Here is a 20,608-nt window from a genome sequence, read left to right as displayed (position 1 = left end):
ATTGTATTGTTAATTAAGCCTATATAGTACTTGTGACAACTATTGTATTGTTAATTAAGCCTATATAGTACTCGTGACAACAACTATTGTATTGTTAATTAAGCCTATATAGTACTCGTGACAACTATTGTATTGTTAATTAAGCCTATATAGTACTCGTGACAACTATTGTATTGTTAATTAAGCCTATATAGTACTCGTGACAACTATTGTATTGTTAATTAAGCCTATATAGTACTCGTGACAACTATTGTATTGTTTTATAAGACTATATAGTACTCGTGACAACTATTGTATTGTTAATTAAGCCTATATAGTACTCGTGACAACTATTGTATTGTTAATTAAGCCTATATAGTACTCGTGACAACTATTGTATTGTTAATTAAGCCTATATAGTACTTGTGACAACTATTGTATTGTTAATTAAGCCTATATAGTACTCGTGACAACTATTGTATTGTTAATTAAGCCTATATAGTACTCGTGACAACTATTGTATTGTTAATTAAGCCTATATAGTACTCGTGACAACTATTGTATTGTTAATTAAGCCTATATAGTACTCGTGACAACTATTGTATTGTTAATTAAGCCTATATAGTACTCGTGTGACAACTATTGTATTGTTAATTAAGCCTATATAGTACTCGTGACAACTATTGTATTGTTAATTAAGCCTATATAGTACTCGTGACAACTATTGTATTGTTAATTAAGCCTATATAGTACTTGTGACAACTATTGTATTGTTAATTAAGCCTATATAGTACTCGTGACAACTATTGTATTGTTAATTAAGCCTATATAGTACTCGTGACAACTATTGTATTGTTAATTAAGCCTATATAGTACTCGTGACAACTATTGTATTGTTAATTAAGCCTATATAGTACTCGTGACAACTATTGTATTGTTAATTAAGCCTATATAGTACTCGTGACAACTATTGTATTGTTAATTAAGCCTATATAGTACTCGTGACAACTATTGTATTGTTAATTAAGCCTATATAGTACTCGTGACAACTATTGTATTGTTAATTAAGCCTATATAGTACTCGTGACAACTATTGTATTGTTAATTAAGCCTATATAGTACTCGTGACAACTATTGTATTGTTAATTAAGCCTATATAGTACTCGTGACAACTATTGTATTGTTAATTAAGCCTATATAGTACTCGTGACAACTATTGTATTGTTAATTAAGCCTATATAGTACTCGTGACAACTATTGTATTGTTAATTAAGCCTATATAGTACTCGTGACAACTATTGTATTGTTAATTAAGCCTATATAGTACTCGTGACAACTATTGTATTGTTAATTAAGCCTATATAGTACTCGTGACAACTATTGTATTGTTAATTAAGCCTATATAGTACTCGTGACAACTATTGTATTGTTAATTAAGCCTATATAGTACTTGTGAAAACTATTGTATTGTTAATTAAGCCTATATAGTACTTGTGACAACTATTGTATTGTTAATTAAGCCTATATAGTACTCGTGACAACTATTGTATTGTTAATTAAGCCTATATAGTACTCGTGACAACTATTGTATTGTTAATTAAGCCTATATAGTACTGTGACAACTATTGTATTGTTAATTAAGCCTATATAGTACTCGTGACAACTATTGTATTGTTAATTAAGCCTATATAGTACTCGTGACAACTATTGTATTGTTAATTAAGCCTATATAGTACTCGTGACAACTATTGTATTGTTAATTAAGCCTATATAGTACTCGTGACAACTATTGTATTGTTAATTAAGCCTATATAGTACTCGTGACAACTATTGTATTGTTAATTAAGCTATATAGTACTGTGACAACTATGTTAATTAAGCCTATATAGTACTCGTGACAACTATTGTATTGTTAATTAAGCCTATATAGTACTCGTGACAACTATTGTATTGTTAATTAAGCCTATATAGTACTCGTGACAACTATTGTATTGTTAATTAAGCCTATATAGTACTCGTGACAACTATTGTATTGTTAATTAAGCCTATATAGTACTCGTGACAACTATTGTATTGTTAATTAAGCCTATATAGTACTCGTGACAACTATTTGTATTGTTAATTAAGCCTATATAGTACTCGTGACAACTATTGTATTGTTAATTAAGCCTATATAGTACTTGTGACAACTATTGTATTGTTAATTAAGCCTATATAGTACTCGTGACAACTATTGTATTGTTAATTAAGCCTATATAGTACTCGTGACAACTATTGTATTGTTAATTAAGCCTATATAGTACTCGTGACAACTATTGTATTGTTAATTAAGCCTATATAGTACTCGTGACAACTATAGTATTGTTAATTAAGCCTATATAGTACTCGTGAAAACTATTGTATTGTTAATTAAGCCTATATAGTACTCGTGACAACTATAGTATTGTTAATTAAGCCTATATAGTACTCGTGACAACTATTGTATTGTTAATTAAGCCTATATAGTACTCGTGACAACTATTGTATTGTTAATTAAGCCTATATAGTACTCGTGACAACTATTGTATTGTTAATTAAGCCTATATAGTACTCGTGACAACTATTGTATTGTTAATTAAGCCTATATAGTACTCGTGACAACTATTGTATTGTTAATTAAGCCTATATAGTACTCGTGACAACTATTGTATTGTTAATTAAGCCTATATAGTACTTGTGACAACTATTGTATTGTTAATTAAGCCTATATAGTACTCGTGACAACTATTGTATTGTTAATTAAGCCTATATAGTACTTGTGACAACTATTGTATTGTTTATTATGCCTATATAGTACTCGTGACAACTATTGTATTGTTAATTAAGCCTATATAGTACTCGTGACAACTATTGTATAATTGTTAATTAAGCCTATATAGTACTTGTGACAACTATTGTATTGTTAATTAAGCCTATATAGTACTCGTGACAACTATTGTATTGTTAATTAAGCCTATATAGTACTCGTGACAACTATTGTATTGTTAATTAAGCCTATATAGTACTCGTGACAACTATTGTATTGTTAATTAAGCCTATATAGTACTCTGACAACTATTTGTATTGTTAATTAAGCCTATATAGTACTCGTGACAACTATTGTATTGTTAATTAAGCCTATATAGTACTCGTGACAACTATTGTATTGTTAATTAAGCCTATATAGTACTCGTGACAACTATTGTATTGTTAATTAAGCCTATATAGTACTCGTGAAACAACTATTGTATTGTTAATTAAGCTATAAGCCTAGTACTATATAGTACTCGTGACAACTATTGTTGTTAATTAAGCCTATATAGTACTCGTGATATGTTAATTAAGCCTATATAGTACTCGTGACAACTATTAGTATTGTTAAATTAAGCCTATATAGTACACTATTGTATTGTTAATTAAGCTATTAGTACTTGTTATAGTATTGTTAATTAAGCCTATATAGTACTCGTGACAACTATTGTATTGTTAAATTAAGCCTATATAGTACTTGTGAAGCCTATAGTATTTATTTAGTATTGTTAATTAAGCCTATATAGTACTTGTGACAACTATTGTATTGTTAATTAAGCCTATATAGTACTCTGTGAAAACTATTGTATTGTTAATTAAGCCTATATAGTACTTGTGAAAACTATATGTATTGTTAATTAAGCCTATATAGTACTTGTGACAAACTATTGTATTGTTAATTAAGCCTATATAGTACTCATGACAACTATTGTATTGTTAATTAAGCCTATATAGTACTCGTGACAACTATTGTATTGTTAATTAAGCCTATATAGTACTTGTGACAACTATTGTATTGTTAATTAAGCCTATATAGTGACAACTATAGTATTGTGAATTAAGCTATATAGCGTGACAACTATTGTATTGTTAATTAAGCCTATATAGTACTCGTGACAACTATCGTATTGTTAATTAAGCCTATATAGTACTCGTGTGACAACTATTGTATTGTTAATTAAGCCTATATAGTACTCGTGACAACTATTGTATTGTTAATTAAGCCTATATAGTACTCGTGACAACTATAGTATTGTTAATTAAGCCTATATAGTACTCGTGACAACTATTGTATTGTTAATTAAGCCTATATAGTACTTGTGACAAACTATTGTATTGTTAATTAAGCCTATATAGTACTCGTGTGACAACTATTGTATTGTTAATTAAGCCTATATAGTACTCATGACAACTATTGTATTGTTTATTAAGCCTATATAGTACTCGTGACAACTATTGTATTGTTAATTAAGCCTATATAGTACTCGTGACAACTATTGTATTGTTAATTAAGCCTATATAGTACTCGTGACAACTATTGTATTGTTAATTAAGCCTATATAGTACTCGTGACAACTATTGTATTGTTAATTAAGCCTATATAGTACTCGTGACAACTATTGTATTGTTAATTAAGCCTATATAGTACTCGTGACAACTATTGTATTGTTAATTAAGCCTATATAGTACTCGTGACAACTATTGTATTGTTAATTAAGCCTATATAGTACTCGTGACAACTATTGTATTGTTAATTAAGCCTATATAGTACTCGTGACAACTATTGTATTGTTAATTAAGCCTATATAGTACTTGTGACAACTATTGTATTGTTAATTAAGCCTATATAGTACTCGTGACAACTATTGTATTGTTATTAGCTATTATACTCGTTAATTAAGCCTATATAGTACTCGTGACAACTATTGTATTGTTAATTAAGCCTATATAGTACTCGTGACAACTATTGTATTGTTAATTAAGCCTATATAGTACTCGTGACAACTATTGTATTGTTAATTAAGCCTATATAGTACTCGTGACAACTATTGTATTGTTAATTAAGCCTATATAGTACTCGTGACAACTATTGTATTGTTAATTAAGCCTATATAGTACTCGTGACAACTATTGTATTGTTAATTAAGCCTATATAGTACTCGTGACAACTATTGTATTGTTAATTAAGCCTATATAGTACTCGTGACAACTATTGTATTGTTAATTAAGCCTATATAGTACTCGTGACAACTATTATTGTATTGTTAATTAAGCCTATATAGTACTCGTGACAACTATTGTATTGTTAATTAAGCCTACTTGTGATAGACAACTATTGTATTGTTAATTAAGCCTATATAGTACTCGTGACAACTATTGTATTGTTAATTAAGCCTATATAGTACTCGTGACAACTATTGTATTGTTAATTAAGCCTATATAGTACTCGTGACAACTATTGTATTGTTAATTAAGCCTATATAGTACTCGTGACAACTATTGTATTGTTAATTAAGCCTATATAGTACTCGTGACAACTATTGTATTGTTAATTAAGCCTATATAGTACTCGTGACAACTATTGTATTGTTAATTAAGCCTATATAGTACTCGTGACAACTATTGTATTGTTAATTAAGCCTATATTGTATTGTGACAACTATTGTATTGTTAATTAAGCCTATATAGTACTCGTGACAACTATTGTATTGTTAATTAAGCCTATATAGTACTCGTGACAACTATTGTATTGTTAATTAAGCCTATATAGTACTCGTGACAACTATTGTATTGTTAATTAAGCCTATATAGTACTCGTGACAACTATTGTATTGTTAATTAAGCCTATATAGTACTCGTGACAACTATTGTATTGTTAATTAAGCCTATATAGTACTCGTGACAACTATTGTATTGTTAATTAATTAAGCCTATATAGTACTCGTGACAACTATTGTATTGTTAATTAAGCCTATATAGTACTCGTGACAACTATTGTATTGTTAATTAAGCCTATATAGTACTCGTGACAACTATAGTATTGTTAATTAAGCCTATATAGTACTCGTGACAACTATTGTATTGTTAATTAAGCCTATATAGTACTCGTGACAACTATTGTATTGTTAATTAAGCCTATATAGTACTCGTGACAACTATTGTATTGTTAATTAAGCCTATATAGTACTCGTGACAACTATTGTATTGTTAATTAAGCCTATATAGTACTTGTGAAAACTATAGTATTGTTAATTAAGCCTATATAGTACTTGTGAAAACTATTGTATTGTTAATTAAGCCTATATAGTACTCATGACAACTATTGTATTGTTAATTAAGCCTATATAGTACTCGTGACAACTATAGTATTGTTAATTAAGCCTATATAGTACTCGTGACAACTGTTGTATTGTTAATTAAGCCTATATAGTACTCGTGACAACTATAGTATTGTTAATTAAGCCTATATAGTACTCATGACAACTATTGTATTGTTAATTAAGCCTATATAGTATATATACTCGTGACAACTATTGTATTGTTAATTAAGCCTATATAGTACTCATGACAACTATTGTATTGTTAATTAAGCCTATATAGTATCCGTGACAACTATTGTATTGTTAATTAAGCCTATATAGTACTCGTGACAACTATTGTATTGTTAATTAAGCCTATATAGTACTCGTGACAACTATTGTATTGTTAATTAAGCCTATATAGTACTCGTGACAACTATTGTATTGTTAATTAAGCCTATATAGTACTCGTGACAACTATTGTATTGTTAATTAAGCCTATATAGTACTCGTGACAACTATTGTATTGTTAATTAAGCCTATATATTACCGTGACAACTTACCCTGAATGTATGGTCCCTCCTTTGGATGCTCCCTCACTTTTAATGTATACTTCTCATTTTTCTTGAGTAACGAAGGTCTCAGCAAATCTCGAACCCTCTCATTGTAAATTTCCAAATAGCTGAAAAATTAACCAGACAAATAGTAATTAGGTACTAATCCAAATTTATCTATTCCTCACCAGAATGACTATACACTGACACAATACTTGATTCTGTGAAGTTATATAGATATATTCAATCCTCCAGGCCTCATGGTTTGTTTTAGTCCACCAAATTATCCACTCAACTTACCTGATTTTTACATGAAATGACAAATTGTCTTGGTCCACAAAATTATCCACATGACTAAACAGACCCTGAAACAAACAAAAACACAAATATTGAGTCATGTACATTATCTGCACAGTTTAGTCTTTACAAGTTATAATCTCTGATCAGTTTTCACATCTATCAAGTATCTTTTTCTAAGGGGAACAGATACCCAGAACTAGAAATCAATACTCTTCAAGTAAGATTTTTTTGTATAACTTATGCCTCAGTTTTTATAGCTGTTTAGTGATATGAAACAAGCTTATAATTAAAGATACAGCAAAGTATGACAGGATTTGTACAAGCACTAACCAAGCATCTTACCACTAAACCAGTGTATGACAGGATTTGTACAAGTATAAACCCACGTCTTACCACTAAACCAGTGTATGACAGGATTTGTACAAGTACTAACCCAGCATCTTACCACTAAACCAGTGTATGACAGGATTTGTACAAGTACTAACCCAACATCTTACCACTAAACCAGTGTATGACAGGATTTGTACAAGAACAAACCCAGCATCTTACCAATAAACCAGTGCATGACAGAATTTGTACAAGTATTAACCCAACATCTTACCACTAAACCAGTGTATGACAGGATTTGTACAAGTACTAACCCAGCATCTTACCACTAAACCAGTGTATGACAGGATTTGTACAAGTACTAACCCAACATCTTACCACTAAACCAGTGTATGACAGGATTTGTACAAGTACTAACCCAGCATCTTACCACTAAACAAGTGTATGACAGGATTTGTACAAGTACTAACCCAACATCTTACCACTAAACCAGTGTATGACAGGATTTGTACAAGTACTGACCCCAGCATCTTACCACTAAACCAGTGTATGACAGGATTTGTACAAGTATAAACCCAACATCTTACCACTAAACCAGTGTATGACAGGATTTGTACAAGTACTAACCCAGCATCTTACCACTAAACCAGTGTATGACAGGATTTGTACAAGTACAAACCTAACATCGTACCACTAAACCAGTGTATGACAGGATTTGTACAAGAACAAACCCAGCATCTTACCAATAAACCAGTGCATGACAGGATTTGTACAAGAACTAACCCAGCATCTTACCACTAAACCAGTGTATGAAAGGATTTGTAAAAGTATAAACCCAACATCTTACCAATAAACCAGTGTATGACAGGATTTGTACAAGTACTAACCCAGCATCTTACCACTAAACCAGTGTATGAAAGGATTTGTACAAGTACTAACCCAGCATCTTACCACTAAACCAGTGTATGACAGGATTTGTACAAGTACTAACCCAGCATCTTACCACTAAACCAGTGTATGACAGGATTTGTACAAGTACTAACCCAGCATCTTACCACTAAACCAGTGTATGACAGGATTTGTACAAGTATAAACCCAACATCTTACCACTAAACCAGTGTATGACAGGATTTGTACAAGTACTAACCCAGCATCTTACCACTAAACCAGTGTATGACAGGATTTGTACAAGTACTAACCCAACATCTTACCACTAAAACAGTGTATGACAGGATTTGTACAAGAACAAACCAAGCATCTTTCCAATAAACCAGTGCATGACAGGATTTGTACAAGTACTAACCAAGCATCCTACCACTAAACCAGTGTATGACAGGATTTGTACAAGCACTAACCAAGCATCCTACCACTAAAGAGCCAGTCATTAAGGGTAAAGTAGAGAGCCAGTCAGTAAGGGTAAAGTAGAGAGCCAGTCAGTAAGGGTAAAGTAGAGACCCAGTCAGTAAGGGTAAAGTAGAGAGTCAGTCAGTAAGAGTAAAGTAGAGACCCAGTCAGTAAGGGTAAAGTAGAGGGCCGATCAGTAAGAGTAAAGTAGAGACCCAGTCAGTAAGGGTAAAGTAGAGGGCCGATCAGTAAGGGTAAAGTAGAGAGTCAGTCAGTAAGGGTAAAGTAGAGACCCAGTCAGTAAGGGTAAAGTAGAGAGTCAGTCAGTAAGAGTAAAGTAGAGACCCAGTCAGTAAGGGTAAAGTAGAGGGCCGATCAGTAAGGGTAAAGTAGAGAGTCAGTCAGTAAGGGTAAAGTAGAGGGCCAGTCAGTACGGGTAAAGTAGAGGGCCGGTCAGTAAGGGTAAAGTAGAGACACAGTCAGTAAGGGTAAAGTAGAGACCCAGTCAGTAAGGGTAAAGTAGAGAGTCAGTCAGTAAGAGTAAAGTAGAGACCCAGTCAGTAAGGTAAAGTAGAGAGACAGTCAGTAAGGGTAAAGTATAGAGCCAGTCAGTAAGGGTAAAGTAGAGAGCCAGTCAGTAAGGGTAAAGTAGAGACCCAGTCAGTAAGGGTAAAGTAGAGACCCAGTCAGTATGGGTAAAGTAGAGACCCAGTCAGTAAGGGTAAAGTATAGACCCAGTCAGTAAGGGTAAAGTACAGACCCAGTCAGTAAGGGTAAAGTACAGACCCAGTCAGTAAGGGTAAAGTAGAGGGCCAGTCAGTAAGGGTAAAGTACAGACCCAGTCAGTAAGGGTAAAGTAGAGAGTCAGTCAGTAAGGGTAAAGTAGAGACCCAGTCAGTAAGGGTAAAGTAGAGAGCCAGTCAGTAAGGGTAAAGTAGAGAGACAGTCAGTTAGGGTAAAGTAGAGAGCCAGTCAGTAAGGGTAAAGTAGAGGGCCAGTCAGTAAGGGTAAAGTATAGAGCCAGTCAGTAAGGGTAAAGTAGAGAGCCAGTCAGTAAGGGTAAAGTAGAGAGACAGTCAGTTAGGGTAAAGTAGAGACCCAGTCAGTAAGGGTAAAGTACAGACCCAGTCAGTAAGGGTAAAGTACAGACCCAGTCAGTAAGGGTAAAGTAGAGGGCCAGTCAGTAAGGGTAAAGTACAGACCCAGTCAGTAAGGGTAAAGTAGAGAGTCAGTCAGTAAGGGTAAAGTAGAGACCCAGTCAGTAAGGGTAAAGTAGAGAGCCAGTCAGTAAGGGTAAAGTAGAGAGCCAGTCAGTAAGGGTAAAGTAGAGAGCCAGTCAGTAAGGGTAAAGTAGAGGGCCAGTCAGTAAGGGTAAAGTATAGAGCCAGTCAGTAAGGGTAAAGTAGAGAGCCAGTCAGTAAGGGTAAAGTAGAGAGCCAGTCAGTAAGGGTAAAGTAGAGAGCCAGTCAGTAAGGGTAAAGTAGAGACCCAGTCAGTAAGGATAAAGTAGAGAGCCAGTCAGTAAGGGTAAAGTAGAGAGCCAGTCAGTAATGGTAAAGTAGAGACCCAGTCAGTAAGTGTAAAGTAGAGACCCAGTCAGTAAGGGTAAAGTAGAGACCCAGTCAGTAAGGGTAAAGTAGAGACCCAGTCAGTAATGGTAAAGTAGGGACCCAGTCAGTAATGGTAAAGTAGAGACCCAGTCAGTAAGGGTAAAGTAGAGACCCAGTCAGTAAGGGTAAAGTAGAGACCCAGTCAGTAAGGGTAAAGTAGAGACCCAGTCAGTAAGGGTAAAGTAGAGACCTAGTCAGTAAGGGTAAAGTGGAGACCCAGGCAGTAAGGGTAAAGCAAACACAAGTTTTATTAACCTGACCGGATTAAGACAGTAATCCTAACACTTCATTATGATATCAGGCCATATCAACTGACCAACACATGTTGGAGGTGACCACTCTGACCATCACCTGTAGAAACTGACCACCAGGCCGAGTGTGACTTATACCATAAACCAGATGCTCCTCCATAATCTCACACATCCGATAAGCTTTACAAACAATTGACCTAAAATTTGCCTGAATTACAGCACAATCTTTGGGAATGGTATCACTTAAGATAAAGAAATCCCACCCATTGTCATAGCAGTTTGTTTATTGAGGCCTTTGAGGAAGATTAGTTTTATAGCCCCCCCCCCCTGCTGAGGGGGCACACTAATATAGTCAATACTTAATTACTTCATTCATCTAGATATGACAAGGGAATATCTAAACAACATCACATCTCACAAGATGGCCAGGTTAATATAGCTATATTAAGTTAGGTGGAAACACCTGGTCGATAAATATTTACAACAACAAAAAAACATTTGTATAGATGTGTTGTCAATATAAAGGTGTGCAGTACTGCCAATGTAACCTTTGTTGTAACTAGAAATCCAGTTTATAATGTTTAATAAATCATATCTACAAAGTGATAGTTCCTGGAGTATCAAAATCTGAGATGTCCTTTAGTGTTTTTCTTTTTCTTTTTTTGCTCAAACACACAGCATGTCAGAAAAGTATCTGTTATATGTGTTTCCTTGACAACTCTGTGCCTAGCTACTTTGTCTGCTGATACTTCAATACAATTGGCAATAAGGGTATAACTACAATGTATTGGGTATAACTACAATGTATTGGGTATAACTACAATGTATTGGGTATAACTACAATGTATTGGGTATAACTACAATGTATTGGGTATAACTACAATGTATTGGCTGGTAAAATACAATGTATTGGGTATAAAATACAATGTATTGGGTATAACTACAATGTATTGGGTATAACTACAATGTATTGGCTGGTAAAATACAGGTATCTTAGGTCTGGTGGATATAGTTGTGATATACAATGTATTGGCTGGTAAAATACAGGTATGTTAGGTCTGGTGGATATAGTTGTGATATACAATGTATTGGCTGGTAAAATACTGGTATCTTAGGTTGTGGATATAGTTGTGATATACAATGTATTGGCTGGTAAAATACGGTATGTTAGGTCTGGTGGATATAGTTGTGATAATACAATGTATTGGCTGGTAAAATACTGGTATGTTAGGTGTGGATATACAATTGTGTAAACAATGTATTGGCTGTATACAATGTAAAATACTGGTATCTTAGGTGGTGGATATAGTTGTGACAATGTATTGGCTGGTAAAATACTGGTATCTTAGGTCTGGTGGATATAGTTGTGATATACAATGTATTGGCTGGTAAAATACTGGTATGTTAGGTCTGGTGGATATAGTTGTGATATACAATGTATTGGCTGGTAAAATACTGGTATCTTAGGTCTGGTGGATATAGTTGTGATATACAATGTATTGGCTGGTAAAATACTGGTATCTTAGGTCTGGTGGATATAGTTGTGATATACAATGTATTGGCTGGTAAAATACTGGTATCTTAGGTCTGGTGGATATAGTTGTGATATACAATGTATTGGCTGGTAAAATACTGGTATGTTAGGTCTGGTGGATATAGTTGTGATATACAATGTATTGGCTGGTAAAATACTGGTATCTTAGGTCTGGTGGATATAGTTGTGATATACAATGTATTGGCTGGTAAAATACTGGTATCTTAGGTCTGGTGGATATAGTTGTGATATACAATGTATTGGCTGGTAAAATACTGGTATGTTAGGTCTGGTGGATATAGTTGTGATATACAATGTATTGGCTGGTAAAATACTGGTATCTTAGGTCTGGTGGATATAGTTGTGATATACAATGTACTGGCTGGTAAAATACTGGTATCTTAGGTCTGGTGGATTATAGTTGTGATATACAATGTATTGGCTGGTAAAATACTGGTATCTTAGGTCTGGTGGATATAGTTGTGATATACAATGTACTGGCTGGTAAAATACTGGTATCTTAGGTCTGGTGGATATAGTTGTGATATACAATGTATTGGCTGGTAAAATACTGGTATCTTAGGTCTGGTGGATATAGTTGTGATATACAATGTATTGGCTGGTAAAATACTGGTATCTTAGGTCTGGTGGATATAGTTGTGATATACAATGTATTGGCTGGTAAAATACTGGTATCTTAGGTCTGGTGGATATAGTTGTGATATACAATGTATTGGCTGGTAAAATACTGGTATCTTAGGTCTGGTGGATATAGTTGTGATATACAATGTATTGGCTGGTAAAATACTGGTATCTTAGGTCTGGTGGATATAGTTGTGATATACAATGTACTGGCTGGTAAAATACTGGTATCTTAGGTCTGGTGGATATAGTTGTGATATACAATGTATTGGCTGGTAAAATACTGGTATCTTAGGTGTGGTGGATATAGTTGTGATATACAATGTATATAGTTGGCTGGTAAAATACTGGTATCTTAGGTCTGGTGATATACAATGTATTGGCTGGTAAAATACTGGTATCTTAGGTCTGGTGGATATAGTTGTGATATACAATGTATTGGCTGGTAAAATACTGGTATCTTAGGTTGGTGGATATAGTTGTGATATACAATGTATTGGCTGGTAAAATACTGGTATCTTAGGTGTGATATAGTTGTGATATACAATGTATTGGCTGGTAAAATACTGGTATCTTAGGTCTGGTGGAGTGATATACAATGTATTGGCTGGTAAAATACTGGTATCTTAGGTCTGGTGGATATAGTTGTGATATACAATGTATTGGCTGGTAAAAATACTGGTATCTTAGGTCTGGTGGATATAGTTGTGATATACAATGTATGGCTGGTAAAATACTGGTATCTTAGGTCTGGTGGATATAGTTGTGATATACAATGTATTGGCTGGTAAAATACTGGTATCTTAGGTCTGGTGGATATAGTTGTGATATACAATGTACTGGCTGGTAAAATACTGGTATCTTAGGTCTGGTGGATATAGTTGTGATATACAATGTATTGGCTGGTAAAATACTGGTATCTTAGGTCTGGTGGATATAGTTGTGATATACAATGTATTGGCTGGTAAAATACTGGTATCTTAGGTCTGGTGGATATAGTTGTGATATACAATGTATTGGCTGGTAAAATACTGGTATCTTAGGTCTGGTGGATATAGTTGTGATATACAATGTATTGGCTGGTAAAATACTGGTATCTTAGGTCTGGTGGATATAGTTGTGATATACAATGTATTGGCTGGTAAAATACTGGTATCTTAGGTCTGGTGGATATAGTTGTGATATACAATGTATTGGCTGGTAAAATACTGGTATCTTAGGTCTGGTGGATATAGTTGTGATATACAATGTATTGGCTGGTAAAATACTGGTATCTTAGGTCTGGTGGATATAGTTGTGATATACAATGTATTGGCTGGTAAAATACTGGTATCTTAGGTCTGGTGGATATAGTTGTGATATACAATGTATTGGCTGGTAAAATACTGGTATCTTAGGTCTGGTGGATATAGTTGTGATATACAATGTATTGGCTGGTAAAAATACTGGTATCTTAGGTCTGGTGGATATAGTTGTGATATACAATGTATTGGCTGGTAAAATACTGGTATCTTAGGTCTGGTGGATATAGTTGTGATATACAATGTATTGGCTGGTAAAATACTGGTATCTTAGGTCTGGTGGATATAGTTGTGATATACAATGTATTGGCTGGTAAAATACTGGTATCTTAGGTCTGGTGGATATAGTTGTGATATACAATGTACTGGCTGGTAAAATACTGGTATCTTAGGTCTGGTGGATATAGTTGTGATATACAATGTATTGGCTGGTAAAATACTGGTATCTTAGGTCTGGTGGATATAGTTGTGATATACAATGTACTGGCTGGTAAAATACTGGTATCTTAGGTCTGGTGGATATAGTTGTGATATACAATGTACTGGCTGGTAAAATACTGGTATCTTAGGTCTGGTGGATATAGTTGTGATATACAATGTATTGGCTGGTAAAATACTGGTATCTTAGGTCTGGTGGATATAGTTGTGATATACAATGTATTGGCTGGTAAAATACTGGTATCTTAGGTCTGGTGGATATAGTTGTGATATACAATGTATTGGCTGGTAAAATACTGGTATCTTAGGTCTGGTGGATATAGTTGTGATATACAATGTATTGGCTGGTAAAATACTGGTATCTTAGGTGTGGTGGATATAGTTGTGATATACAATGTATTGGCTGGTAAAATACTGGTATCTTAGGTCTGGTGGATATAGTTGTGATATACAATGTATTGGCTGGTAAAATACTGGTATCTTAGGTCTGGTGGATATAGTTGTGATATACAATGTATTGGCTGGTAAAATACTGGTATCTTAGGTCTGGTGGATATAGTTGTGATATACAATGTATTGGCTGGTAAAATACTGGTATCTTAGGTCTGGTGGATATAGTTGTGATATACAATGTATTGGCTGGTAAAATACTGGTATCTTAGGTCTGGTGGATATAGTTGTGATATACAATGTATTGGCTGGTAAAATACTGGTATCTTAGGTCTGGTGGATATAGTTGTGATATACAATGTATTGGCTGGTAAAATACTGGTATCTTAGGTCTGGTGGATATAGTTGTGATATACAATGTATTGGCTGGTAAAATACTGGTATCTTAGGTCTGGTGGATATAGTTGTGATATACAATGTATTGGCTGGTAAAATACTGGTATCTTAGGTCTGGTGGATATAGTTGTGATATACAATGTATTGGCTGGTAAAATACTGGTATCTTAGGTCTGGTGGATATAGTTGTGATATACAATGTATTGGCTGGTAAAATACTGGTATCTTAGGTCTGGTGGATATAGTTGTGATATACAATGTATTGGCTGGTAAAATACTGGTATCTTAGGTCTGGTGGATATAGTTGTGATATACAATGTATTGGCTGGTAAAATACTGGTATCTTAGGTCTGGTGGATATAGTTGTGATATACAATGTATTGGCTGGTAAAATACTGGTATCTTAGGTCTGGTGGATATAGTTGTGATATACAATGTATTGGCTGGTAAAATACTGGTATCTTAGGTCTGGTGGATATAGTTGTGATATACAATGTATTGGCTGGTAAAATACTGGTATCTTAGGTCTGGTGGATATAGTTGTGATATATACAATGTATTGGCTGGTAAAATACTGGTATCTTAGGTCTGGTGGATATAGTTGTGATATACAATGTATTGGCTGGTAAAATACTGGTATCTTAGGTCTGGTGGATATAGTTGTGATATACAATGTATTGGCTGGTAAAATACTGGTATCTTAGGTCTGGTGGATATAGTTGTGATATACAATGTATTGGCTGGTAAAATACTGGTATCTTAGGTCTGGTGGATATAGTTGTGATATACAATGTATTGGCTGGTAAAATACTGGTATCTTAGGTCTGGTGGATATAGTTGTGATATACAATGTATTGGCTGGTAAAATACTGGTATCTTAGGTCTGGTGGATATAGTTGTGATATACAATGTATTGGCTGGTAAAATACTGGTATCTTAGGTCTGGTGGATATAGTTGTGATATACAATGTATTGGCTGGTAAAATACTGGTATCTTAGGTCTGGTGGATATAGTTGTGATATACAATGTATTGGCTGGTAAAATACTGGTATCTTAGGTCTGGTGGATATAGTTGTGATATACAATGTACTGGCTGGTAAAATACTGGTATCTTAGGTCTGGTGGATATAGTTGTGATATACAATGTATTGGCTGGTAAAATACTGGTATCTTAGGTCTGGTGGATATAGTTGTGATATACAATGTATTGGCTGGTAAAATACTGGTATCTTAGGTCTGGTGGATATAGTTGTGATATACAATGTATTGGCTGGTAAAATACTGGTATCTTAGGTCTGGTGGATATAGTTGTGATATACAATGTATTGGCTGGTAAAATACTGGTATCTTAGGTCTGGTGGATATAGTTGTGATATACAATGTATTGGCTGGTAAAATACTGGTATCTTAGGTCTGGTGGATATAGTTGTGATATACAATGTATTGGCTGGTAAAATACTGGTATCTTAGGTCTGGTGGATATAGTTGTGATATACAATGTACTGGCTGGTAAAATACTGGTATCTTAGGTCTGGTGGATATAGTTGTGATATACAATGTATTGGCTGGTAAAATACTGGTATCTTAGGTCTGGTGGATATAGTTGTGATATACAATGTATTGGCTGGTAAAATACTGGTATCTTAGGTCTGGTGGATATAGTTGTGATATACAATGTATTGGCTGGTAAAATACTGGTATCTTAGGTCTGGTGGATATAGTTGTGATATACAATGTATTGGCTGGTAAAATACTGGTATCTTAGGTCTGGTGGATATAGTTGTGATATACAATGTATTGGCTGGTAAAATACTGGTATCTTAGGTCTGGTGGATATAGTTGTGATATACAATGTATTGGCTGGTAAAATACTGGTATCTTAGGTCTGGTGGATATAGTTGTGATATACAATGTATTGGCTGGTAAAATACTGGTATCTTAGGTCTGGTGGATATAGTTGTGATATACAATGTACTGGCTGGTAAAATACTGGTATCTTAGGTCTGGTGGATATAGTTGTGATATACAATGTATTGGCTGGTAAAATACTGGTATCTTAGGTCTGGTGGATATAGTTGTGATATACAATGTATTGGCTGGTAAAATACTGGTATCTTAGGTCTGGTGGATATAGTTGTGATATACAATGTATTGGCTGGTAAAATACTGGTATCTTAGGTCTGGTGGATATAGTTGTGATATACAATGTATTGGCTGGTAAAATACTGGTATCTTAGGTCTGGTGGATATAGTTGTGATATACAATGTATTGGCTGGTAAAATACTGGTATCTTAGGTCTGGTGGATATAGTTGTGATATACAATGTATTGGCTGGTAAAATACTGGTATCTTAGGTCTGGTGGATATAGTTGTGATATACAATGTATTGGCTGGTAAAATACTGGTATCTTAGGTCTGGTGGATATAGTTGTGATATTACAATGTATTGGCTGGTAAAATACTGGTATCTTAGGTCTGGTGGATATAGTTGTGATATACAATGTATGGCTGGTAAAATACTGGTATCTTAGGTCTGGTGGATATAGTTGTGATATACAATGTATTGGCTGGTAAAATACTGGTATCTTAGGTCTGGTGGATATAGTTGTGATATACAATGTATTGGCTGGTAAAATACTGGTATCTTAGGTCTGGTGGATATAGTTGTGATATACAATGTATTGGCTGGTAAAATTACTGGTATCTTAGGTCTGGTGGATATAGTTGTGATATACAATGTATTGGCTGGTAAAATACTGGTATCTTAGGTCTGGTGGATATAGTTGTGATATACAATGTATTGGCTGGTAAAATACTGGTATCTTAGGTCTGGTGGATATAGTTGTGATATACAATGTATTGGCTGGTAAAATACTGGTATCTTAGGTCTGGTGGATATAGTTGTGATATACAATGTATTGGCTGGTAAAATACTGGTATCTTAGGTCTGGTGGATATAGTTGTGATATACAATGTATTGGCTGGTAAAATACTGGTATCTTAGGTCTGGTGGATATAGTTGTGATATACAATGTATTGGCTGGTAAAATACTGGTATCTTAGGTCTGGTGGATATAGTTGTGATATACAATGTACTGGCTGGTAAAATACTGGTATCTTAGGTCTGGTGGATATAGTTGTGATATACAATGTATTGGCTGGTAAAATACTGGTATCTTAGGTGTGGTGGATATAGTTGTGATATACAATGTATTGGCTGGTAAAATACTGGTATCTTAGGTCTGGTGGATATAGTTGTGATATACAATGTATTGGCTGGTAAAATACTGGTATCTTAGGTCTGGTGGATATAGTTGTGATATACAATGTATTGGCTGGTAAAATACAGGTATGTTAGGTCTGGTGGATATAGTTGTGATATACAATGTATTGGCTGGTAAAATACTGGTATCTTAGGTATGCTGGTGGATATAGTTGTGATATACAATGTATTGGCTGGTAAAATACTGGTATCTTAGGTCTGGTGGATATAGTTGTGATATACAATGTATTGGCTGGTAAAATACTGGTATCTTAGGTCTGGTGGATATAGTTGTGATATACAATGTATTGGCTGGTAAAATACTGGTATCTTAGGTCTGGTGGATATAGTTGTGATATACAATGTATTGGCTGGTAAAAATACGGTATCTTAGTCTGGTGGATTATAGTTGTGATTATACAATGTATTGGCTGGTAAAATACAGGTTATAGGTCTGGTGGATATAGTTGTGATATACAGAATGTATTGGCTGGTAAAAAACAGGTATCTTAGGTGTGGTGGATATAGTGTGATATAGTTATTGTGAATATACAAGCGTGTGAATGGATTGGCTGTGTAAAATACTGGTATCTTAGGTCTGGTGGATATAGTTGTGATATACAATGTATTGGCTGGTAAAATACTGGTATCTTAGGTCTGGTGGATAGATAGTTGTGATATAACAATGTACATGGCTGGTAATATACTGGTATCTTAGGTCTGGTGGATATAGTTGTGAATATTACAATGTATTGGCTGGGTAAAATACTAGGTATGTTAGTCTTGGTGGATATAGTTGTGATATACAATGTATTGGCTGGTAAAATACAGGTATCTTAGGTGAGGTGGGATTTAGTTGTGATATAACAAATGTATTGGCTGGTAAAAATACAGGTATCTTAGGTGTGGTGGATATAGTTGTGAATATTACTACATTGTATTGCGCTGGTAAAATACTGGTATCTTTAGGTACTGTTGGTATATATTGGACTTTTGTGATTATACACATGATATGTGGCCTGGGATAAATATACTGGTATCTTAGGTGGTGGTGGACTATAGGTGGTGATATTACAAGTGTACTGGCTGGAAAACATGGTTTATCTTAATATTACGGGTATCTTCAGGTCTGGTGGATATTGTTAGGTTGTGATATAGACAGTGTGTGAAGTGTTGTAAATGGACTGGTTAATATACTGGTATGTTAGGTCTGGTGGTGATATAGTTTGTGATGTATACAATGTACAAGGCTGGTGGTAAAATACTGGTGTATCTTAGGTATGTGTGGATATCAGTTTGTGATATACAATGTAATTGGCTGGTACAAATACTGGTATCTCTAGGTCTGGTGGGGATATAGTTGAGATATACAAGTGTACTGGCTGGTTCAAAAAATACTGGTATCTTAGGTCTGGTGGATATAGTTGTGATATACAATGTACATGGCTGGTAAAAAATACAGGTATCTTAGGTCTGGTGGGATGTAGTTGTGATATACAATGTGTACTGGCTGGTAAATATATGGTATCTTAGGTTGTGGTGGATATAGATGTGATGATACAATGTATTGGCTGGTGAAAAGAGATAGCATGTAGTCTGTAGGTCTGGATGTAATAAATTTGTGATATTTACAAATGTATTGGCTGGTAAAATATGGTATGTTAGGTCTAGGTGGACTATAGTTTGTGATGTACAAATGTACTGGCTGTGGTAAAATTACAGGAGGTATGCTCTATGGTTGGTGGAGATAGTTGTGATATCAAATGAAGTGGTGTGTGGTTAAAAATCCTGGTATCATAGTTCAGGTGGGATTAATTTTTGAGTATACAATGTATTGGGCAGGTAAATATATGTATGTTAGGTCATGGTGGAAATATAGTTGTGATATACAATGTACTATGGTAGGGGGTAGGGAGCCCTTTATATACATCCCTATCATATGTTTTATAAATACTAAAGATTGGGTAGGGGGTAGGGAGCCCTTTATATACATCCCTATCATATGTTTTATAAATACTAAAGATTAGGTAGGGGGTAGGGAGCCCTTTATATACATCCCTATCATATGTTTTATAAATACTAAAGATTAGGTAGGGGGTAGGGAGCCCTTTATATACACATCCCTATCATATGTTTTATAAATACTAAAG

At 34.4% G+C, this 20,608-nt stretch overlaps 1 protein-coding gene across 1 annotated transcript in view; it reads right to left on the bottom strand.

Annotated features, from left to right (window-relative positions):
• LOC138319850 (uncharacterized) overlaps positions 1-20,608 on the bottom strand; it is a 272,074-nt gene that overhangs the window by 188,236 nt on the left and 63,230 nt on the right. The window contains exons 6-7 of the mRNA XM_069262980.1: positions 6,962-7,026; positions 6,671-6,789 (exon numbers count right to left, since the gene is read on the bottom strand). Of these exons, the coding sequence (XP_069119081.1) occupies positions 6,671-6,789; positions 6,962-7,026 (184 nt within the window). The remainder of the gene's footprint in view (positions 1-6,670; positions 6,790-6,961; positions 7,027-20,608) is intronic.

The sequence above is a fragment of the Argopecten irradians genome, chromosome 3, assembly GCF_041381155.1.
Source record: "Argopecten irradians isolate NY chromosome 3, Ai_NY, whole genome shotgun sequence".
Lineage (NCBI taxonomy): Eukaryota > Metazoa > Mollusca > Bivalvia > Pectinida > Pectinidae > Argopecten > Argopecten irradians.
The sequence above is the reverse complement of the archived record's forward strand: the minus strand, read 5'-3'. Positions and strand labels throughout refer to the sequence as shown.